Here is a 27,783-nt window from a genome sequence, read left to right on the forward strand (position 1 = left end):
ATGCCGCCATCTGTCTCTCAGTTGGGTGCTGCTGTCTGCCAAGTGCACTGTATTTTGTTATTATGTCATGGACGTATGCAGCCTTATGAGATATTAATTGAAGATGCATATAACTCTAACTTCGACATCGACATCAGAGGCATCCCGGACATCGGCCATCTCGCCCATAAAAACTGCGCAGCGGTACTTGACTTTCTTCGGGCAAGGTATATGGAAGATCTTATCTATGTAAGTCCTTCAATATGGCCGAATAAAGCAGTGTGCACAAAGTCTAGTCTTGGATATGTATGTGTGCATGTGTATAGGGGGGTTGGTGCATGTGTGGGTGTGAGTGCAGTTGTGGACCAAGGTTTGTAGGGGTGGGTGTGAGTGTATGTGTGTAGGGGTAGATGTGGGTGGGGGGGTGGGTGTGCATGTAGGGGTGGTTGTGGCTGTATGTGTGTAAAGGTAGTGGGTGTGGGTGTGTGTAGGGGTGGCTGTAAAAGTTAGTGTTGGCGTAGCTATGGGTGTAGGTGTTGATGTACGTGTGGTCTCTGCGTGTGTGTGTGTGTGTGTGTGTATATTTGGGGTGGGTGTGCGTGTACATATGAGTGTAAGTGTATTTGTGAATGTGAGTGCGAGAGTACAGGCGGGTGTACGAGTGGGTGAAGGTGTGGGTATAACTGTATGTGTAGGTGTAGGGATCGGTATGGGCGCATGTCTCACTATGTGTCTACGTGTGGGTGTAGATGTTTGTTTGTACTGGGGTGGAGGGGTCGGCGTGTGTGTGTGTGTGTAGGAGTGGGCTTAGATCTTATTGTGTGTGGTGTATGTATGGCTGTGTGTGTATGTATCGGTGTGGGTGTGACCGTGTGGTGTAGGCATATGTGTGGCTGTGTGTGTAGGGGTGGGTTTGTGTATAGGGTGGGTGTGATCCAGCTGCTTGGTGGCCTCATTATTCCTAGTCGCGGCGCGTCAGTCCGTGCCTGTCTTGATTTGAGAGATCTAAAGAGAGAACTATGCACGAGTTTTTTAGCGTGGGTATCTTTACGTGACAGGGAACAGTAATGGATTACCATCTTTGAGAGAGACAATAAAAATTTTGTTGAGGGGGTTTGCGTATATTTGTGGGAGTAGTGTGTGGATGTGGCTGTGTATATGTGTGTGTCTACATGCGCACATACTGACGTGCTTTTACAAATACATACAGACATGCGTATCGTACAGAGTCACACACTCAGATCTACAGCATATGCCCAAATTATATTCATGCAAACCTATTCACGCTTACATATATATGTTCCAGTAACCGTATTCAGACGTACATACGTATATGTATACATATATGCTCATGTACACATACTTATATACAACACGTAGATGATTGCGCACGGGGATACGTAGAAATATGTACATATGATTATGTGTGTGCACACACAAATACACGTGGCTTCGTACGGCTGGTTAGCCTACCAGATCTCTTGTATATGCTTCGCCTGCTACTACCACTACTACTACTACTAAGCGAGAGAGCTCTATGAAGACCTTCGTGAGAGAAAACAAATTGCCTTTTGCAAAATTTCCCGCGTTACCAACTCCTGTCGGAGTACATTTATAACTCAGTGGGACATTGTCTACCACAGAGGAGTGGAAATACTGAATGTCTTTTGCATCGTCTATCACAGAGAGAAGCAGAAGTACTAAAAGTATTTGCATCGTCTATTACAAAGAGAAGTAGAAGTACTGAATGTCTTTTGCGTTGTGTATTACAGAGAGAACTAGAAGTATTGAGAAACTATTGCTGATTTAACTGGTTGTTACGCTGGTACATAATTACTCTACCACTGCCCTTCCCCGGCCCCAAACCATACACCCACCCACACACACACACACAATCACACACACACACACATGTATATATATATATATATATGTATATATCTTAGCAAGAAGCGTGTGAGTGCTGCAGTTCCTACGTCTATGTCCGACCTAGCAGCCCCTATCCTACTTGCTTGTACATATATATAAATACATATATACATATATATATATATATATATATATATATATATATATATATATATATGTACATACGTATATTCATCGTAACTGTCCTCTCTCCCGTACCTGAACACTCACCCATACACACACGCACACACATACCCAATCATCACCACATATAGTCTCAAGAGACGCATGGATGCGGCGGTTGCCACGTGCATATCCTCCATCACAGCCCTTACCCTACCTATCCGCATATATATATACATATGTACATATATATATCTATATTTACGTACGTGTATACATATGTGTGCATATATACATATATATATGTGTATATATGTATATACGTATATATTCATGATGACTACCGTCGTTTCCCCACGTCCACACAACCACGCATGTCTACGCATAAAGGAACATAATATATGTGTATCTTATCAAGAAGCTCTGGTGGCTGGTGGCCGCTGCTGTGCCTGTACCGGAAGCAGTGCACCTGCACTTTCTGCTCCGAGTGTTCTGACGCGTGGGTCTGCCATGCAGACCGCCGCTCTGTCTCTTTCTCAGTGATGAGAAACACACACACACACACACTTTCTCATGTGGACTTACCCTGAGTTCTGTACAGGCAGACAACTCCCTCGAAGGGACGACTATCAAACTTTTCGTCTCGCGTCACACGAAGCTAGCAGCAACTACAACAGCACAAGTGCATACACAAACACATGCACATATATGAAGACACAAATATGTATTACATGTATATGTATGACTGTGTACGTTCATGTGTATAGGTATTTTCAGGATCACGTTTACCGTATTCACAAGCTTGCAAACGATTGCCTTCGTACGTTTGTCTTCATGGGGATAGATGCATATATACGCACATACAGGCCTAGCCTCACTCATCCGGATCCGCAAGTGTCTGGCGACAAGGCCGTTCTGTCGAATGTATGGTGCTGTTTGTGCGTGTATGCCTCGTATTTGGGCGTTTTTTTCGACCCGTGTGGGCGATTTCGAACGTGTATGTACATGTGTATGCCTCCGTAGGGGTATACCTGTCTCAGCTTGTAGATATGTATGTGTGTGTGTGTGTCTCTGTCTGTGAAAAGGAGTATGTACCGGTGTATGTGTGCACGGTGCAGTCGACGTATTGTTTTAACTTGCTTCCTTCTTTTTACTGCATGCTGAAGACGACTGCAGATCCCTTGCTAATTGCAACGAATCCCTTCAGAGATTTACAAAATACAGGGCCGCAATGGATCCAGAAATATCACGCGAGTACATCACCAGAGCCACCGAAGGAGCCGCATGTCTTCCAAATCGCGCGCACGGCCCTAGAAAGACTTCACTCGTCAGTTCTACTGCTACTGCAGCTCTCCGTCTGTTTAGAAATAAGTTGTACCCCGTCTCCTTTGCCCGACACAGTAACTTTCTGTAGCGCGTGTGTATGTGTGTATGTATATGATGGTGTGTATGTGGGTCTGTATGTATGTGTGTGTGTGTGCGGGTGACTTGTGTGTGTGTATGTGGGTGTGTGACTATGTCCATGTATATCTGTGTGTCTGTATGTCTGTGTATGTGTGTGCATGTATATGTCTGTGGGTGTGTATGTATGTATGTGTGTGTGTGCGTGTGTGTGTGTGTGTGTGCGTGTGTGTGTGTGTGTGCGCGGGGGACTCGTGTGTGTGTGTGTGTGTGTGTGCGCGGGGGACTCGTGTGTGTGTGTGTGTGTGCGGGGGACTCGTGTGTGTATGTGGGTGTGTGACTGTGTCTATGTATATGTGTTTGTGTGTGTCTCTATGTCTGTGTATGTGTGTGCATGTATATGTCTGTGCCTGTATGCCTGTATATGTGTGTCCACGTGTATCTTTGTGGGTGTGTATATGTGTGTGGGGCGGTTTGCGCTCGCGTGGGTGTGTGAATTCCGTGGGTGCGTATGTGTGTGCATATGTGTTTTGTATGGGAGTTTGTGCCTGTGTGGGTGTGTGAATGTCTGTGGGTGCGTCTGTGAGTGGATATGTGCGTATGCGTACGTTTGTTATGTATGTATGTATGTATGTAGATGTTTTGTGTGCTTGTATGTGCGGGCGACTGGCCAAAGACTGCAAGCTCAAATAGAGTGAAGCAGAGGGAAGTTCTTCGTGTGTTGTCTTTTCCTTCAATTTATTCTTTATCTCTCTCGTCTGCTTTCTTTTTTCGCGACGAGGAAAACATTCTGTGGACTCTTCGTGACTGCCCATCAGACATATCCCCCACTCTGTACACAAGTTCCTCTGTGGCTTGTCATACCCTTTTCACGAGCATATATATATATATATAGTGTGTACATACATGTAGCCCTACATAAGAAGGTGCGCCGTCTTTTTTTGGTATTTGATAGGATAGATTGTACAACTGTTAGCATTTTGAATTGTTGTACATTGAAAATGCTTCTATATAGAGGCTTCTTGTAGCGATACCTAAGTACATATACTATATACATAAATATATATATATATATGTGTATGTATATATACAACAGTGCAGTAGAAGGGGTTCTGTCTATTCGTAGTATTTGTCATGGTACAATATAAGATTGGCAGGATGTACAATATCTTTATATTTAACCTGCTTAAATATACAACATCTGTATGTTTAATACTACCCTAATATATGTGCTGCATACATATTCATACATATATATATATATATATACATATATAACAGTACATGAGAGTAGACATTATTCAATATACAATTTCTAGAATGTAAAATAGCCTGACACTAAGCGTGCTCAAATATACAGCTTTTCTGTGTATTCAGTACTACCTTGATATATGTGCTGCATACCTATAAATATATACAACTGACATGATAGAATATACGAATTTTAGAAAGTACAATATCCTCACATTCAACGTGCTGAAATATAGAGCTTCTGTTTGTTTGATATTTATATATATGCGCTGCATATAGATATATATAGATATATACATATATATATACAATAGTACCTGAGAATTGACATGGTGCAGTGTAGTTTTTTCTATAGAATTGGTGTATCCTGACAATCGAAGTGCATTATTACACAACTTGTCTACGGTTTTGATATCCTTCGACATAGAAAGACATATACGTATCTGTCTCTTTATATACATACATACATGTACATATATACATACATATACATGTATGTATATACGAATGGGATTCATCAGCCAAACGCCACCGCCGGATGGAGAGTTCGCGCGGAGAGGGAAACAGCAATTCTGTCGATTCCTTGTGCTTTGATTTCGCTCAAGATCACGTGTATGGTGAAGTGCTTCGATATCTTTTAGTGTCGCAGTATCAAAGTCCGTGAGGCCTCTGGATTTGTCGAAAGACACCTCTTTCTCATATACATATATATTTTTATATATATATATATATATGTGTATATATATATGTGAGTGTCGACACACACGTGTATACACACACACACACATGCACACTCACATTACATACGAATATACGTACATAGGCACAAATATATATATATACATACGTATATACATACATGCCTACATATACACATGCATGTTTGCATATATGGGTACATGCTTACATACACACGTGCTTGTGTAGATGATGACGCTGCTGCTGCTGCTCACTGCTGAGGACGTCTATATATGCACGCTTTCCTTGTAGCTTGTGTATGTTTACATATATACATGCAGCAGTCCATGCGCATGTGTTTTGTGGCCACAGCCGTACTACGAGCGACTCAAAAAAAAGTCGAAAGCATTCAATAAAAGAAGAAGAAGATACACTGGGCTCTGCTTATTTCTCTGAAAGCTTCTAAGGAGGCTTATGTAAACTTATTTTCAGAGACACAAACGTGTTTTACACGTATGCAAATGCCCCTCCACATCTCAATGTATCAGTGCATCCCTGCGAGCATTATGTACGTACATATACATACATGCACATATACACTAGTACATGAATATATATGCATACACTTGCTAAAGCATACACAACCATATACATACATACTAATACATACATATTTGTCCGTATACATACTAATATATGCATATATGTACGCACACATACACATTAGTACATACAAACACGTACATACACATACATATCAATACATACACATCCATATATATATACTGATACATACATATACATACACACACATATATACACATATATACTACTACATACGTATACATCCATGCATAGATATACATACACAAACATACTGACACATACGGGTACTTACATATACATACTAATACATACCTATACATACATTCACATATATATATATATATATATATATATATAAATACATACATATACGTACATCCACATTCACGTACGTACACCCAATCTCAGCTGCAAGACACATGTTTAAGGACACACGCACACAACGACATGATATATATATACCCCACCCCCCACCCCCTCCCACACGCACACACATATATACACACACACTCCCGCCGAACATTATACGCACATCCAAACAGACACACATACACACAAGATACAACCAGACTACTTCCTGGTGACTGTGTGTCACAATATAATCTTTCCAACACACGTACACCCACGTGCACACCCTGCATATACAGCATGCAGTATAGGTATATATATGTGTGTGCAAGATACTATTACTACCACACATATACACATACGCATATACATACATATAAATACACACAGACACAGAGACTGGCTGTGTGATATGTTTTTTTAGGTTCGACTCGAGTCAGACGATAATTGTCAGCGGCGAATCAGGAGCCGGGAAGACTGAGGCAACAAAGCAACTCATGGCCTTCCTCGCATACGTGAAGAATGAACGTGAGTTGCCCTTCACACATACATGGGTGAACCAACACATTATGGCCCTCTAAAGATGTGTTTGCATATGTTCACATATATATATGTGTATATGTATATATATGTGTATATATCTATACATATAGACATATATGTATATATTAAGCAGAGTATCATGACCTTCTACAAGGGGGGTTTCATGCATATGTATGTATACATATGTATATATATACAAAACAGCAAATAATTGTATACTTAACATACGTGATACATGCTTTATAAAGGTAATTTCGTTTAGAGGTGAGTATATATATATATATGTATAACTGCATAGACACATATAGTCGTCGTAGACAACGAGCTCCCTTCCTTAGAGGGGTATAATTAATGTTTACCCGTTCATGTTAACTTCCATAATTATTCTATAGATTCTATATATATATATAGCTCTGTAAAAATATATATATATGAATATGTATATATCTATATTTGTGTGAATTCATATATACATAGGTGTGAATATATATATATATATTTATGGTGGAACATACACACGTATTTATGAATATATATATATACACATGTGTGAGAATATATATATATATATATATATATATATATATATATATATGATGGAGTATATACATATATGCATACGTATGAATATATATATAATATAATATTAATATATATATATGCGTGTGTAATAGTGTAAGGAGTGAGTGGTTGTACATCACCTTCCAAAAAGGATGTGTACAGATTCGTAGTAAGTACGGATGCACACTGAGATTGCAGGTACTTGTGATTTTATAGCTGTAATCACTGTATACACATAACATGTATATGTACCCATATCTGCATATATATAATGTATATATATATACATATACCTACGTACGTATGAAGCGTCAATCACGTTGTATTGAGGGACACACTTTCTTTCTGTTTTTTTGTTGGTGTCTTGTGGCCACCGTCTCTCCGTATGTTTTTCTGCAGGCGAAGGCTCTCTCCAAATGTGTATGTACGAATATATATCTTATACATGTATGTATGTACATCTATATACACATATTTGAAGAACCACTACGTTTCATTGGAGCATACACACACACACTCTCTCTGTGTCTTTTCTTGTTATGTTGTTGTCTTGTTGCTACCATCTTTTTCTTTTTTTCGCAGGTAAAGGAAATATTCGAATTCAAGAAGCCGTTATGGCAGCAAACCCCATCCTCGAGGTCTCTAAACTTTCGGCTTGTGGACGCTATTTTCTTTTGTTTCGCCCCCCTCCACGCTCTTTCGTTCATATGCGTCCAATGCATTACACACGTTCATGTATATACATACATGCACGCACGTGCATACATGTATATGTGTATATTTGATTTCTCAGGTATCTACATATATCTATATATAAGTATATGCATGTACGTAGTATATGCATGTACGTACGCATACATATATATGTGTATGTTTTTTATATACGTATTTATGTAGGGACGCATATATGTATGTGTTTACACACATATGTAAATGTGGACTGTATGTGGGATACATATTTCAGCGCAACCAAATCGAGTATAAGCCCACACATATAGTTATATATATACATATATATATATATTTCCTTTAAATTTGATATATATATATATATATATGTACATACATTACATATATATATGCCTATTTTCTATTGTTTGGAGTTCTGTATATACGTTTCTTTTTGGGATATATATATATGTCTCTCTTATGGGACTTGGCGTTATATATATATATATGGATATTTTCTGTTCAAGTGGGGATCTGTACATATATGTATGTATATATTTCTTTTAAATTATGGATATATATATATAAAAGGGTATGTCTATTTATTTTGAGTTCGGTTTATATGTATATATGTGTATATATGTGTATATATGTATATATATATATATGTATATGGCTCTGTGCTGCTGGTCGAAGTTCCTTTGGAGATTGTGTTCTCTCATTTTGTACTCGGGGTAATTGGAAATCTCTTTTTCTTTTTGGGTACAGTTGTATTACTTTTTCTTCTAACTCCTTCGTAAGAGAGATTACTGACTAGAGAGTGGCTCTCAGCGTATATCCGTCTTCTCTTTCGTAGCGTGTGAGAGCCGTAAGCCTATCGCCTGTGGCACCATCCGGTTCAGTTGCATATATATATATACCTAAATATTATTATATATATATATGTATGTATATGTATGTATAGCAGCTAGATACGTACTCTTGTGTTGTTATTTCGAGTATAGTGATGCTCTAATACGCTAATAGTCACTTGAGCTTTTCTTCTTCTTCTTCATCTTTCTCTGTCTGTATGTATAGGAGGTAGGCTGACGTTTCTTCCTCCGTGCATACGTACTGTTGCAAGGGTCTTCCGAGTATATTGCTGTTATCATATGCTAGCAGTCACTCGTGCTTTTTCTCAGTCAGTCTATTTGTGTAGGAAGTAGGCTAAATTTTCAGCTGTTGTAGGAGCAGCATTCACTGCCACCAAGTTCCTACATCCTCTCAATACACACGCTCAGGATAGAGACAGAGAGAGAGAGAGACATGGTCCTCTCGCATGCGTACACGTATATGACCTCATGCTGTTTACACCCATACGGCGTCGTAGTCTTTTCTTTGTGGGCAATTCTTTTTGTTTCGTCTGCGCCGCGACGAGGCGGTTCAGTTCCTAAGAATGTTAGTCGTCTGTGTTTTCTCTCTTTTTCTTGTGCCCTCTCCTTTTTGTCTGGGCGCTACTTGTTCGTAGAGTTGTGTGCGCGTGTACATGCTTGTACTTGTGTGAAAGGCGTATGCCTGGGTTCTGAAGTCCATGTGTGTGTGGTTGTGTGTGTATGTTTGTGCCTCTGTGTCTGTGTGTGTGTGTCTGTCTGTCTTTGATTGTGTATGCATGTGCACATGGAGATGTTTGTTTGTGTGTGTGTGTGCGTGTGTGTATTTTTCTGAATGTGTGACGCTGTCTGTCTAGCATATGACGGTGGTGGATGTGTATATGTCGTATGATGCACGTTTGATTTGTATGTTTAGTGCATACGTACATGTGATATGAATATGCGTGGTATTATATGCACATGTGTTAGGTATGAGATGTTCAACATGCACGTGTGTTGTGTGTATGTCTAGTATATGTTGTATACGTGTGTTGTATATATGTGTGTAGTATATATATTGTGTGCATGTGTTGTGTATATGTCTAGTATATGTTGTGTACGTGTGTTGTGTGTATGTGTGGAGTATATATATTGTATACGTGTGTTGTGTGTATGTGTGTAGTATATATGTTGTGTAAGTGTGTTGTGTGTATGTGTCTAGTATATATTGTGTACGTGTGTTATGTAGTAAATATTCTGTATGTATGTTGTGTATATGTGTGTAGAATATATATTGTATACGTGTGTTGTGTGTATGTGTCTAGTGTATATTGTATACGTGTGTTGTGTAGTATATATTGTGTACGTTTGTTGTGTAGTAAATATTCTGTATGTATGTTGTGTGTATGTGTGAAGTATATATACCGAGTATATGTTGTTGCAATACGTACATGTGTCTTGTTTGGTGTAAGCGTTGTTGCTGTTGTTGTTCTTCTACCGACGTGTGACTCAGACCATACAAGTACACATCATTTGAATTGTATGTGACTCTTTTTCCAGGCTTTTGGGAATGCTAAGACGACACGAAATAATAACTCAAGTCGCTTCGGAAGATTCATGCAGCTCCAAGTTGGACCCGAAGGTGGAATCCTTTACGGTTTCATTCGCAATTTTCTCCTGGAGAAAGTGCGAGTGACTCAGTTGGGGGTAGACGAGCGTTCATACCACGTCTTCTACCAGTTGCTGAGTGGAGCATCTACTTCCCTCAAGACCACATTACACCTTCTACGCCCTGACGAGTATGTCTATTTGAAAGGTAGTGGATGCTACCTCTGTCCAAGTAAGAGTGATCTATCCCCCTGTTTTGTTTGTTTATCATACCTGAAGTCTTATATTTGGCAAACATACTCACATACGTTACGTCGGTGATACCTCCTCTCGTCTGCCTGTACACAAATATATTTATATGCGTGGCGGGCCTTATTTCTATGCGTAAACAAAATACGAAAAACACACACCTGCTCCACACTGCATAGGCTTGTGTGTATGTGTATGTGTCTATGTGCATATTGGAGTTTAAAACATATACAAAAAAGGAGAGAGAGACACTCACACACACACACACACACACACACACATGTCAGCATGTACGTCTTTGTGTGTGTGTGTGTGTGTGGGCTATTTGTTCTGGAAAACGTGGGAAAAAAGAGAGGTGTGTGTCTCAGCGTATGTGTGTATATGTATATGTGTGTGTGTACGCACGTAGACTCCACACGTGCACATACAGACAGACACACATACACCCCACATACACACGCAGACGCAAACATGGACACACACACACCCTGCCACACACACTCACACACCCAGCCACACACACATAGACACATACACACACACACACACTCACACACCCAGCCACACACACATATACACACACACACACACACACTAGATTTGCATATCATACGTGTAGACATAGGTGCTGACATCTCTATCCCTGTCTGTCCTCACGTTTTTCTCTGTATTATGCTCACATATATGCTGGTATCTCGCTAACTGTGTGTTTCAGTACAGTATGCGCACACACACACACACACATGTATATATATGTATATACTGACATCTCTCTCTCCCTGTCCCCCCATGTTATTATACATATTATGCACACACAGACACTGACATCTCTCTTTCTCTCTTTCCGCATGTTTTCGACTGCAGTACGGACACCCACACACAGACACACAGACACACACACACATATGCTGACGTGTGTTTCTCTCTCTCTCTCTCTCATTTCATGTCTTCGAATGCACCCTGCACACACAAACATACGCTGACATCTCTCTGTCTCTGTCTCTCCATGTATGCGATCACGATAGGCGCGCACGTGTTGACGTGTCTCTCTCTCCCTCTCAATGTTTTTTTACAAAGCCAGCCTCCACACATATGCGCTGACATCGCTCTCTTTCTCTCACACCTGTTCCACCGTTTCTGTGTTTGTCTTTTTAGTCATCCACATACAGCAACTATTAAGGACGCCTCTCCCCAGTTGTTAACGTGGTATATATACTTCATGTCAATACTTGTTGCTCTTCCCATGGCATACTTGTTGAAATCTCTGTGTGTCTCACACATCCTTCCACACGTATCAGTCTTCCATATATATATATATATATATTCTCCACACAGATGCACATACGTACCTACACAAATATCTTCTGTTTACGCTTTGCCCTTGGTGCTCTTCATCTAGTGTGTGCTTAGATCTACACTACATTGACATACAGGTATAATTGCACACACTTATGAGCGCGTAGCAACTGGGGTGTGTTGAGGACCCTCGAGCCATCCAGAGACTACGTTCTGAGTTCTCTTTTTCTGGTTTTCTCCCGCGGTGTCTCTCCTCTTTATACTTAGCGAAATTCTGTGTTCCATTCTTCTTTCATACATATGTATGTATACTATGTATACACAAACGCTTACATACACAGCTATATATATATATATTATATAAACATGCATGCTGGTGTGATTGAATATATATATATATACACATACGTGTACATTTATCTGTTCTTCCATACAAACGTATGTACGTATACACGATTGCGTACATACACATATATATATATATATATATACAAACGCATGATGGTGTAATTGAATGCGCATATATATATATATATATATATTTTTGTATATGCTTTGTGTCTATCAGTTCTCATTCTTCGTTTTGCCCGCTGTTCTTGCATACATAACTATGTATATACACATATACATATTTATGTGTATGTGTACACAAATGCTTACATACATACATACATACATACATACATACATACTTATCCCTATATGTATTATATATATATATACAAAAACGCATATTGGTGTGCTTAAATGCGCATATAGATATATATATAGTATGTCGATGGTGACTATCTTTGCTCCTTCTTCATTCGCCTCCTGCCTGCACGCCTCTCTAGTAATATGCGTGTGGTGTGGTGGGGAATTTCATTATGGGGTTTGTGAGATACGGCAATGTCATATATGCGTTACGTCTCCCCCGTCTGTATATGTATATCTACCTTCTTGTGTATAGACGACCATCCAAATGTTCGTGTATGTGAAGTCAAGATTTGGTTTTTTTTTTCACATGTAACTGTGGGCTGTGTTACATGCGTGCGTCTCCTCTGTGTGTGCCTACGTATGTTTGGATATGTACATATACATATATACATATATGTATGTATATGTGTGTGCGCGTGTGTGTATGTTTGTATGTGTCGTCATATATATGTGTGTGTATGTGTATGTCTGTCTGTCTATCTCTCTCTCTCTCTAAATATATATATATATATGTATGTATGGTATGTATGTTATGTATGTTATGTATGTTACGTATGTTATGTATGTTATGTATGTTATGTATGTTATGTATGTTATGTTATGTATGTTATGTATGTGTATGTCTGTATGCGTATGTATGTATATGTATGTATATGTATGTATGTGTATGTATGTATGTATATGTATGTATATGTATGTATGTGTATGTATGTATGTATATGTATGTATATGTATGTATGTATATGTATGTATGTATATGTATGTATGTATATATGTATGTATGTATACATATATGTATGTATGTATGTGTCTATGTATGTATCTATGTATCTATGTATCTATGTATGTATATATGTATCTTCACATATGTTTGTGTGTGGATATATATGTGTGTCTTTATACATATCTGTCTGTGTCTGTGTATGTATATGTGCGTCTGTATATATGTGTGTGTATGTATATGTGTCTCTTTATATATATGTGTGTGTGTGTGTGTGTGTGTGTTTGTATGTACGTATACTTGTGTCTCTATATGTATCTGTGTGTATATATATGTGTCTGTATGTGCATATGTATGCATGTGTATGTGCATGCATGTGTGTGTGTGTGTGTGTGTTTGTGTGTGTATGTATGTGTGTACGTGAGAATATATACATATATATATATATTTGTGGTTGTGTGTATGTGTGTGTGCACATGTGTGTGTCTGTGAATGTGCGTGTGTGTGGATCTGTGTATGTATGTGTAACGGGATCATAGACACGGACGACGCTGCCGACTTCCGCGTCGTGGGGCAAACGTTCGAGAAAATGAACTTCCGGCCGGATGAAGTCAACTCCATCTGGTCTATTCTTTCGGGTATGTATACTCGTATTATGAGTAGACACTTACATGTACTATCTAAGTAGAGTCATTCTTACATATATACATACACAAATATATATATATATATATATGAGCGCGTTTATACACAGCAATATGCATTAACGTATACATTGTATGTATGTATGTATATGTATGTATATGTATGTATCTATGTATATGTATTTGTATATACATATATATGTATATATTATATATTTGCATGTCGGGGGGCGCGCATGTGTTCGGTTGCAGTAATATGCATTTGTAAATATGTATATGTATGTATATATATGTACACGCATATAGGCAAACCTGCATATATATGCGTTTTCAGAGAACGTATACACACTTCTACATGTATATATATATATATCTATGCAAACGTCTACGCTGTCTTCCGTGTAATTCTTCGCAGTTCCTCGTCAGAATTGTTGAGACCTTATCACATTAAGTTGCGTGTCTACGTAGAGATATATATAAGGATAGACTTGTGGCGTAGACAGCAGCTTCGTATACAAGAGCAAACATACCCAGGATACGAACGGCATAGCTTTTTTTAATAACGGTAACTGTGAGTAAGTATACATATATATATGTATTTATATACACACATATATATAAGTAAATATATATAGAGAGAGGTCGATAGATAGGTAGATATGTATACAGCTCTCTGTCGGTATCAGTTTTGAGGTAAGTATACATATGTCTATCTATGGTGTACATCTAGAGGTATATATGTATGGAAATATACAAGTATATACATACATATAGGAAGAGAGAGAGAGGAAAAGAGAGGAAGACTAAATAGACAAGTAGCTAGATATACAGCTTTTTGTCTGTATCAGTTTACTGCCTGTTGCACGGTGGGCGCATATGTCAGCGCACATCATGGAAAAGGGCGAAAGAAAAGTTCAAGAACACAGAGCTTTCATAAGATTGTTGTACATAAGTTGGAGGGCCCCTCGGCCTGTCTGCCGTACGTAAGCGAGTGCGTTTTGTGGCTGCCTGCTGTACGTAAGCGAAGGGGCTCTGTGGCTGCTTGTCAAACCCACGTGAGTAGCCCCTCTGGCTATCTGCTGTAGTACGTGAGCAGGAGCTGCCTTTGGCGGCGTACTGTACGTAAGCGAGTGCGCTTTGTGGCTGCCTGCTGTACGTAAGCGAGGGAGCGCTGTGGCTGCCTGCTGTACACCAAGTGAAAAGCGTCTTCGCTGCCTGCGGTATTACGTAAGCAAGCGGTGTCTTCGGTTGCATGTATTGAAGTGTGGGGTTTTTTTTGGTTGCCTTCTGTATTGAAAGGAGGAGGGGCTCAGCCTGCCTGCTGCGCAGAAGAGAAAACCCCTTTGGCTGCATGCCTCTGTGTTGTGTTATGTGTACGTCTTTCATTTCGTGGCTGTATGAGCGTTTCGATGGAGTGGTGGGCCGACATGTGGAGAAATACTAATGCGCATTGAGAGGCTGTCAGTGAGTGGAAGGCCGCTACGGGCTGCCTGCCTCTGTGTCTGTAATGTCTGTGCATCTTTCCTGGTGTATGCACGCACGTTTGAAGAGAAGAGTAGTCCACGTAGTAATGCATATAGGGAGTCTGTTCACGGAAAAGACACCATAATAGGCACATATACACGTCTACACATTTATATATATATATATATATATACATATATATATATATATGTATGTATATATCCATACGTATATTGATATACACATACTGATAGACCTATGCATTGTGTATAGATGCTGTGACGGACTGAGGGGGCCTTCTGACTGCATGCCTCCTCGTTCTCCACGAGTCTGGCTCTCTGCGTGTATATATGATATCCATGATGATATGTACGCAGAGCATATGAACACGCAAATGGACAGAGAGATGCTGTGACTCATTCAGGGGCCCACCTCTGGTTCTTGCGTACCTACACGTGTATGTATGTTTGTGTGTATATGTCAGTGCCGTGCCGCCGTGCATATATATATATATATATATATACGTATAAATGTAACAGTACACAGTAAAGCATACAAGTATATATGTATATATGCACTTGTGTATAAGTATTCTCATATATATATATGTATATTCTGGGGTCACCCAGTTCGCTATTTACAGCGACATAGACATCCCTGACTATGCATACGTGGTCACGTACCATGTAAACATGTGTGCATAAGTGTATGCACGTAGCAGTAGATATGTAGTTATGCTTTATATAGTTTTTGTAAGACCTCGTCTGTCTATGTATACCATTTGTTTGTGTCATTCGTTCAATGAAGTTCTTCTCGTTGTACAAACAAGAGCCTTCGTATTAGATAGAACACACATGTGCACTTATACATACATTCGTTTGTTTTCCGTGTGCACATGCTATATATGAGCACATATGTACTACTTCGTGCGTTAGAGTTCTTCTGTTTCTCGATTATATATGTGCGTCATTCGTCTAGTAGCTGGAGCTCTTGCAAACACAGAATTTTATGTGACGAGATAGACCATACGTGTTCACTTGTACATACACGTCTATGTGGCTGCATGTGTGTACAACTGTAAATGTACTATGTTCTGTGCATAACTTGCACGTGTCTATTTTCGGTTCTCTTTGTATATCATTCATGCAAGTTCTAAGGAAGTCTGTTCACAGAAAAGACACCTTAATAGGCGTATATACACGTCTACACTTATATATAGATATATATATCTATACATATACTGATATACACATATTGATAGACATATATATATATGCTGAAAAAGAGAATAGTCGTCCGTCCTCGTGTGTGTGGCGAAGAGGGATAGTGAATTATTCGGGAGCTGTCTGTACGACGAAGACGACGAGACGGCGCTTCCAAGAGCGGCTAAAGCGCAACAGGTCCAGTTGTTTGAAACTTGGAAGAAATGTGTGTTTGTGTCATCCAGGTATACTTCTGTTGGGGAATGTCGAATTCCAGAAAAAAGAGACGGAAGGCGTTCCAGACGCCGCCGACTTGACGCCAGAGAAAAAGGCACTCTTATCGCAGTGCTGCGAGCTGCTCTTTATTGACTCCAAAATTGTCGAAAAGGAATTTCTCTTCAACATGCGTGTCATTGGTACGTGTAGACCTTGCCCACCTCTATGAACACTAGGTCTAGCAGGCACATTCTACTGTATATACACCCTGCGTGTCACTTGGTGTCGGTGCCCGCCCTACGTATGTGAATTCCAGGCGTAGCTGGCGTATTGGGGTGTACGTACACCCTGCGTGTCACTAATTGATGTCGACCTTGCCTGCCTCTGTGAACTCCAGGCCTAGCAGGCACAATCTGGTGTATATACACCCTGCGTGCTATTAACACGTATGAACCTTACCCATTCTACCTATGTGAATTATATGCCTAGCTGGCATTCTGATGTATATACGTCTTAATTACGTACATCTGCGATCCAGGGCCGGGTAAATATTCACGTCTACGCGTATGTACATCAAGACATACTCACGTATACTACACGAGTACAGACTCATACACATATACCAAGCAGAAAAAATAGTGGGGAAACAAGGTAATAGGAGAAATAAAAGAAGAAAAGCAAAAATAATCAGCCTTTCAAAGGATTTTTTACCCAGACGCTCTTTTCTGCCCACAGACCAACTTTTCAACTTTTTTTGAGTGTATGTATATCGTACGTAGACATGTATGGTTCGAGTATATAATACGATGTATTATAAACGCTGACCAGAGGTAACGAATAATGTTGCTGGCAACTAAGTGAGCTGTAGGTCAATTACATATTAAATCTAAAAATAGTATGTATAGTTAATGATAAACCATATATATATATATATATATAAAAGACATATGTATATATATATATGTAATAAATAATTTTGTTGGCAATTAAGCGAGCTGCACCATAAGTACACAGCAGATCTACGAATCATATGCATAGTCAACGCTAAAGCACACATAGACATTATATATGTGTATGCGCAGTACATAATGTCGTTTGCTATTCAGTGTGTTGTAGCCAATAAAAAGTCGCAATCGATATGTAGCTAACACTAAATCACAAATAGAAAATATATATATATAGATATACGTAATAATGTTGCTGGCTAATAGTTGCGTCTCACCTCAAATACATACTGAGTCTACAAATACTATATGAATAACAGTGTGTTACTACATGTCTATCTTGTTATATATAATGCACGTATATATATATATATATAAACGTATAACGCTCTTATCATACATAGGTATCTTTAAATATATATATATATTTTGTATGTGTATAGTATGTGTCCCACGTGCTCTAGTAAATATTGTTGTCGAGTATTGAGTGAGATGTACCGCTTAGACGTGTGGAAAGCTACAAACAGTTCGCAGTTAACAATAAATCATAGACGTATATATATATACGTACTTATGCATGTATATACGTACACGTGTAAAGCTCTCATACGATATACACACAGTCGCTATCGGACTTTGTGTAGTGAATAATCTGACAAGCCACTGACTGAGCTGTATTCTGAATGGATGTTGATACTGCAAACCAACTCTATTCAAAAGTATACATACATCTATAGATATGTATGGACATATATATGTATATATATATGTAATGGTAAACATGAATATGTATATATATATACAGGTGTTAGGCTCTCATTTTACTACATCCAATGTTGTCTGTCTCCCTGGCTATCTTTGTTACTCTCATATGTCTGTGCTTTGAACGGGTAGGAACAGTGCAGAGAGAGAGATACTGTCTCTAGGAGTGCGCTTGGGGTAGAAATGTGTTCGCAGTTGTGTGATGCATATATGTGTAGATGTGTGAATTCACGTCTCCATAAACAAGAGCAGTACTACACATGCCTCCTGTTGCACTGTGTCTGTACAAGAACTTCGACTGTGTGTTGAAAGACCCTCTTCCTCTAGCAAATTTCATCATAACAACTGCGTCCGTCTACTCCTACCACTACTCCTTCACGTGAGAGAGAATATGTATACCTATATAAGTATGTATTAGCTCTATGAAAGATTGTATGCTTTGTGTACTTGATACTTCTTTCTGTGTCGTTGGGTGTTGCTGCTGTTGCCTGTTTTTTCACGCGTACGTCTGGTGGCCCTGTTGCTCTATTGACCTGCATAATAGTCTTCTGTGTTGCCGTTGTTGTTGTGATAGGTCGAATTGTTCGCCCCCACTGTATGCTTTTTTTTTTCTTTTTCTTCTTCTTCTGTCTTTTTGTGTCGTAATAAGGCAATCAAGAAATTCAAAGTCCGGTGTCAGTGTCTAAAGCACAAGTAAATCGCGACTCTCTTGCGAAGGCGCTTTACGAAAAACTCTTTTGACTGGATTGTACTACGTCTTAATCAGAGGATACAACCCCCCCGATGGTTTCGACAAGTTTGTGGGTAATTATAAGTCGCTACAGTAATACCCAAAATAATACTAGACCTATTGTAACAATAATAATAGTAGTGCCAAAAACTACAGTACTAACAAGAATACTACTAATGATAATAGTACCTGAAAAATATAGTAACGATAGTGATAAAAATGATACTGAATACTATTATGATAGTAACAACAACAATACTATTGCAACAACAACAACTACTACTGAAAACTATAGTGATAATGATGATGGTAATAATAAAATACTGCGCGCAAGTAATAATAATAAGCATACTAATGCTGTGACTTCAGACTGTAGTGATAATAATATTGCTGATGATATTACGACTAGATACAATAGTAAGAATAAGAACAATACTCTTACTAATACAAATAATAATACTCAAAACTATACTTAAAATAAAATGCTATTAGTAATAGTTATGCTGCGATAGGCAAATTATAATAATAATACTACTACTACTACCACTGCTAATAATAATATTGAGAGCTATGATGATAATGCTAATAATAATCATAGCACTTGAAACCATAATAGTAATAATGCTGGTAATACTGATAATAATAGTAATAATACAAAATATTATAGTAACAATGATAACAATACTACTACCTGTAATAATAATAATATTACTACTAAACACTATAACAATTATAATAATAATGATGCTAATAATGATAATAGTGATTAAATTATAATAAAGATGATGATAATAATAATAATGACAATGCTATTATATGATTTGAGTAGTATCAAAATGAAGAAGATTCGGAGCCTACGTAGTCCATTACAGTAGTTGTACGAGTAGCTTTAGTAGTAATATTATTATTATTATCACTGACATTATTATTAGTTCTATTAGTATTGTTATTATCAACATTACTGGTATTATTATTGTTTATATTACTCATATTATTTTAATTAATATGTTGTGTGTCTCTATTTTTAAAGTGTACAAGCCCTAGAGGGCTTCTTCAACATGTGTGTGTGTGGGTAATTATATACGCTGTGGCCACAGCTACAATAGTAATATATTGAGAATATTGATAGCAATAGAGTATAGTAGTAATATGGGAAGACGAGACGAGGCACTGCGAATGTACGTAAGTGATTGCAATCACTACGACTTTTCGCTATTACAGTTACTATACTGCTTAACGTCTTAAACGAAGTATCCAACGCTTCGATAACTTACAACACATTTGTGAGTAATGATTACAACCTACCAGAGCTGCAATGATACAAAAACGTGTATATGAAAATTACGAAAATTAAGCGGTCCCTCCTATGTGAGTGGAATGTATGCATATACAAAGTCAACAAATACTCCTGTAACATGTATGTAAGGGGGATATATACATATATTACCAGCTACGAGTACATTAATATGTGTTTGAGGGAAATATGTGTGTATGCATATATTATCAACTAGTAGTATTATCAACTAGCAGTACTCTACTCTGTAGGTGAGGGGGAACTGTATATGCATATATTATCAACTAGTAGTACTCTACTGTGTATTTGAGGGGGAAATGTATATGAATATATTACCAGTTAGTAGTACTATACTATGTGTCTGAGGGAAATATGTGTGTATGCATATATTATCACTAGTAGTATTATCAACTAGCAGTACTCTACTCTGTAGGTGAGGGGGAACTGTATATACATATATTATCAGCTAGTAGTTGCCACTCTATAATAGTAGAAGGGAGAGCTGCACGCCCGCAGCAATTTTGCGTGCACGCCTGCAGCAGTTTAGCGTTAGTACTTTGTATTACTTTTACTACTACTAGCAGCAGCAGCAACGTGTATTTTCCATCAATAGCGCCATCAGCGTTCTGCGGTAATACAACCTATCGATGTATACAGAAACACATGAATATATAGTCTTTGCACAATATAGTGTCCACAGTAATACAAGCTTACAATTTCAACATCAACACGTACTATCTCCACTAGTAATACGAGTATTACTATCTACAGTATTATTACATGCCTTCAATGTATACAGCAACACATGCATATATATATATATAACGCTAGCAGAGTAGGATGTCCACAGTTGTATATGCTTACAGTGTTAACTGTATGATGTACTGACACACTGCTAATAGTATAGTACGTGCTCGTAATGTTACTAGTAATACATGTTTACAATATTGAAAGAAATGCATGCTCCTTCTGTAAGCAATAAAAGCATACTTTCAATGTTCACAGTAGTACATGCTTAAAAAGTTTAGCAGTACTACACACTTATAGTATACACTGTATTGCATACTTAGAATGGTACTAGCGTATAATGTTGCCAGACGGAAGTCGCATATGTGTGAGTAGTAGGTGCTACTCCACTCCACAACAATACACACGCCCATATACATATATATATATATATATAATAGCAACAGGAGGAGGCACAAGGAATACTCTATATATACATATATAAATGTATATGTATTATGGCAACAGAGAGAGGAACACTGAAGACTACATATATATATATATGTATATATATATGTATATGATACCACAGAAAGAGGCACACAGAATACTATATATTTTCATACATATGATAGCAACACAGAGATAGGCACACTTAATACTATGTATATATATGTATAGTAGTAAAAGAGAGCGTTACACTGAATACTTTATGTAAGTATACACACATATGATATCCAAAAGAAATAGACACACTGAATACTACATATAAATATATATATGTATATATAAAGCAGGAGAGAGAGACACAGTGAGAATTCTAGTAAGTGTTGCTCAGAATTACAAATTAATACGTACTTATATGGAGAACAAAGCACGCAGGCACAGCGAATACGTGAGTAATAGCTGCTGGAAACAAAGTAATATACACATATAATAGCAGCAGATGGAGCCATGGAGCACGCGTGTATTATCTCCTCTAGTAACAGCAGACAGGTACATTCTAGTGACACAGCTACAGAACAGAGCAAGCACACCAAGTAGGTAAGTAATGCTTGCTGATTAGATACGAATACACATGCATATATAATTGCAAAGACACAAAGAGACGCACGCGTAATACATATGTAGTAGTTGGTAGTAAGATACTAGTAAGCATGTGGGCGTACCTAGTTGTTGCTAGTAATGTACATATACATGCATATATAATAGCAAGAACACAAAGAGAAGGCGCGTTGAATACATATGTAGTTGTTGGTAGTAGGTACTAATAAGCGTGTGAGCGTACCTACTTGTTGCTAGTAATATACTAATACATGCATATGTAATAGCAGGAAATCAAAGAGAAAACATGCTGAATCTGTTGTCATTGCTGCTAGTAACATAACTACACCAGGCTTCACGTACCAACCCTAGGAGAAAGCAGAGTGAATACATATGTAATAACTGTTGCTAGTAGCACACTCGTACATGCTTGTAATAGCAGCAGAAGGACAAATCAAGCTAAATACATTTACAGTGACTGTTACTCTTGGCACACTCGTACATATTTGTGGTAGCAAAAAAAGAAGACTTCCTGTATACGGTTGTTGTTGGTGCTGGTCATACTAGTGAAAATCATGCAATTGATAAGAATACTAGTGGTAATACTACCAATGATAATTATACCAGTATAATACTACTACTAATAATGACAATAGTATTAATAATGACAATATTACTAGGATGAATACCACTAGTAATACTCTTGATAACGAGATTGATAGTAATACTGCAAATCATCCTAGTAATACTGATGAAAATACTACTACTAGTAGCAATACTAGGGATAATACTAGTACTCGTAATACCCAAATAATAATACAAATGAGAATAACTCTAGTAGTAGTAGTAGTGATACTACTTCCACTAATAATAATAGTGATGATAAGATTACCAGTAGTAGTAAAATAAATAATCCTAATACTATTACCAATGATACTAATACCAATAGCAATACTACTACTGCTGCTAATAATAATGTCAATAATGGTATTAATAATCATAGCATTACTACTACTGATATCAATTAGAGCACAACTGGTGATGTAGATACTGATGGTAGAACTACTACCAGACACAACATTAATAATGACACTAGGAATGATGCTAATAATGATAATGATAGTAGTAGTAGTAGTAGTGGTATTACTAGTACTAGTAATGTATACTCCCATGATGCCGCCAGAAACAGAAGGAAAGAAGAAACCAGCTCCTTGGCTGCATGCATGAGGGCCACCAGCACACAACCACACACTTCGTTCGTCCATAAAAAAAGCAGCAAGTAAACAGCGCGTCTAATCACACGCTTTCTTGCCCCACCTCCCTGTTGTGTGTCATTCACGTCCTACAATACTACTTCTCTCTATGGATATGCATACATATATACATGTATATATGCAGATGCACATGTAGACATATATATATATATATATATATGTATATGTATATGTGTATATGAATGTATATGTATATGTATGTAAGTGTATATATACATGTAGATGCTCGGAGAGAATCACGCAGAGAGAAACTGAATGTATATTTCATACCGGTAAAATACGCTGAGACGGTGTCTTCTATTATTACCAATATATATATATATGTATATATATATATATATACGGGGGAAATAGCGTGGAGAGAATTCAAAGATTTGAAGTACAGTGAGGAATACTCGGATTATTTGTATATGTGTATGTATACGTATACATGTGTGTATATGTATACTTATATATATATGTATAATAAATATATATATATGTATATATATGTATGTGTGTACATGTATATACTGGAGAAACAAGGTAGAGAAAATTTATATTACAGCATATATGTTAGTGAGAAAGATCAGGACAACTATTTATTTCCTATGGATAGAGGGCGCCTGACGTAGGAGAACACGTGTATGTGTTGTCGCAGCGTAAGCACCGTGTGCTCACCCCTTCATGTATGTATACACATATACACTGCATGTGTACAAAACGAGGGAAGATGATAATTATCGGGATGGTATTATATTTATATATATATAAATATTTTCCTATATTCATCGTTCACTGTATACGTATTATATATATATGATTATACTCCTGTATTCATCGTTCACTATACACGTATACGTATATATACCCTACCACTGGACGGATATATATACGTGTATGTATTCACCTCCACTATACATATATATATATATGTATACATACGTACATCGCCACTATACAACTATACGTATGTATATCCACCCCCACTATACACTCCCCCATACACATTTACGTATATATATCTACTGTACCTATACACAAATATGTATGTATATTTATATTTACCCCCACGATACACGTATATGGATGTAAAACTACCCCCAATATGCGCATATATGTATATACGTACTACAACTGAAGGCATACATGTATATATCCATTCCCACCATACACGTATATGTATATATTCAATCCCATAGAAACACATACATGTATATACATTCACCCCTCTATACATATATACATTAATAGCTACTCCCATTTTAGACACGTATATGTGTCTACCACCCCCACTATACACCCATATATACATATATATATAATATATACATACATACATATATACATACATTTACATACATATATTTACATACATACATTTGCATACATAGTAGTCCCATAAGTGTATACCTGTAGGCATACGCTCCATAGTGGTAGACCACATCAAAGTAATCCTTCGCGCATGTGTGTATGAAATCTACTCAATTCACGCTCTAGGCACTACTCACGAAGAAAAAAACTGATATGGAGGCGTATAATTATTGTGTTTTCAAGTGCAGCATAGAAGCATACTTACTCAAGGCTTGAAGAAATATCGAAGTACTCCTGTGCGCTTGCGTAGCACGTCTTTACTATTCTACTCTATATATTAACAATCAATGATGTGCACGCGTATTACAGAGTCTGTCTGTTATATATATATATATATACATATACATGTACTAGGTGCAGCTCATTAGCTTACGCTCGCAGGCAGGCAGGTAGAAGCATTCTTCTATGTGTGTGTTTGTGTGTGTGCGTGTGTGCGTTTACGAGTTATACGTATAAAACTGTATATAATTCGGGAAAGCTACGATTAAAGCAGAAAAGCAGTCCTATGTATGTCTCTGTGTGTGTGTGTGTGTCTCTGTCTGTCTGTGTATGTGTGGACTACATTATACATATATATATATATATATATGTACTATCCTATACGTGTATATAAATATATATATGTATGTATATATGTAGTAAGCTACACACTTGTAGCTGTGTATGGAAGAAACACTTCAGTTAACACACGAGGGAACATTAGACGTATGTAGAGTCAATACGCTTATGCGCGTATGTGTCGTACCGGAGTAAGAAAGAATTTGTGAGTACATATGTCGTATCGGAGTTGCAGCAGTACGTAAATGCGTGTTTGTGCGTCGTAATGGAGCTGCAAATGCTGCCGTGCTTCATTTGTGCGTGTATGTTGTGAGCTTTACAAGAGTGTGCTCGCCTGAAGGGTGAATAACTGGAAGAGAGTGTATGTCTGCTTAGGATCAGTTAGTCAAAGACGCGTATGTGGAGGTTCTATGCGGGCAAATGCATGCGTACAAGTGGAGGCGGGGCAGAAGACACCTCCCTCTGCAAATGCATGCATACACACATGTACTGCAACTGTGTTTGGTGTACATCATACGGAATTGAGTGATATCTTCATCAGGACATCCTGTTGATGCATACATGTATACATATGTATGGCGATATATACATATATATATATATATGTATATGCATACGCATAGATACTGAATTATGATACATATATATATATATATATATATGTGACTGTAGATCTGTATGTACATTATCATGCATGTTACGCATGTCGATATATATATATATATATGCATAGATACTGAATTGATATATATATATATATGTGACTGTAGATCTGTATGTACGTATTCATGCATGTTACGCATGTCGGTATAAATACATATATATATATATATATATATGTGTATACAGCGAATGAAAATACTGCACTTGAACTGAAGGAGAATATCTCTTGAGTATATATCGTATTAATATTCAGTAATACACATACAACGGATATCTTAAGGTGCATAAACAAAGTCAGAATATATTTGAGAGGATATCCTGTCGGTGCAGCACACATATACAACTTAATAAACATGAATAGATGGTAATCTATTTGAGTAAATATCTTCTCTGTGGCCGCATACATGTATATATACACAGTGGATGTCTAAGTGTCCATATAAAGAGAGGGATCACATACTTCAGTGGATATCTTCTCTATTGCTGCAGCCACCGGACGTCATAGTGTTCGAAAACAGAGGGAGACTACATTTAAGTGGGTATATTATTGATGTTTGTATTTCCTGGTCGTTCACTTGTGTCAGTTGGCGACCCAGGCTCATTAATCTATCGTGACGATTGTTCTTGCAACCACACATGAATAACTGTATCTATTATATATACATATATATAAATATATATATGCCCACATATATTGCATGCAAACATACATACATACCTCCATTCACATACATATAGTATATATATATATATGTATCTTATCCCTGTCTACGTGTATGCATATACATCTCTCTCTATATACATATATATCTATATATATAGATGTATATGTATATATGTAGACATATACACATATATCAGAATAGTTATATGCACGTATCACATTTTGTATAACGCCTCCAGACGAACAAAAACTTACAATGTTTTCTGTGCACGAATGGATGTATGTATATATAATTATAAATAGACATATGCATATATGTATGTGCAAGTATATATATATATATATATATATATATATATATACACATATACGTACATACACACATACATATGCGTATATATAATACTATGAACAGAGAGCGAGGGCGACCGGGAATTTGTTTCTGTGTGTCTGGGGGTGGATACACTTAATAATAGCTCTCCAAACTACTTGTGCTGCATGCTTGTGAGCAACGAGCATCATTATATCATTAGTCATCGTCTTTCTGTCTCTCTTATTTTATCATACTATATGTATTTTATCAATAGCTTCCGTTATTTTTTATGTGTGTGCATGTGGCTGCTAAATCGTGATAGGTTTGCTGGATATCTTTGGCTTCGAGGTCTTCCAGCATAACTCTCTCGAACAGTTGCTTATAAATATCACTAACGAAAAGCTCCAGAAGGCATTCATTCAGATTGTATTTTCTCGGGTAAGTGCT

At 37.6% G+C, this 27,783-nt stretch overlaps 1 protein-coding gene across 1 annotated transcript; it reads left to right on the forward strand.

The window, feature by feature from the left end:
* LOC131479288 (myosin-A-like) lies at positions 1-27,783 on the forward strand (the record flags this gene model as incomplete). Its single annotated transcript, XM_058659816.1, is given in 10 exon segments — positions 1-228; positions 3,177-3,337; positions 6,719-6,822; positions 7,981-8,036; positions 10,476-10,755; positions 14,025-14,123; positions 17,041-17,211; positions 19,367-19,452; positions 19,454-19,508; positions 27,647-27,783. Coding segments are annotated over 10 exon segments (1,377 nt in total), but the record flags the coding sequence as incomplete, so codon positions are not given.

Source organism: Ochotona princeps, unplaced genomic scaffold, assembly GCF_030435755.1.
Source record: "Ochotona princeps isolate mOchPri1 unplaced genomic scaffold, mOchPri1.hap1 HAP1_SCAFFOLD_4906, whole genome shotgun sequence".
NCBI lineage: Eukaryota > Metazoa > Chordata > Mammalia > Lagomorpha > Ochotonidae > Ochotona > Ochotona princeps.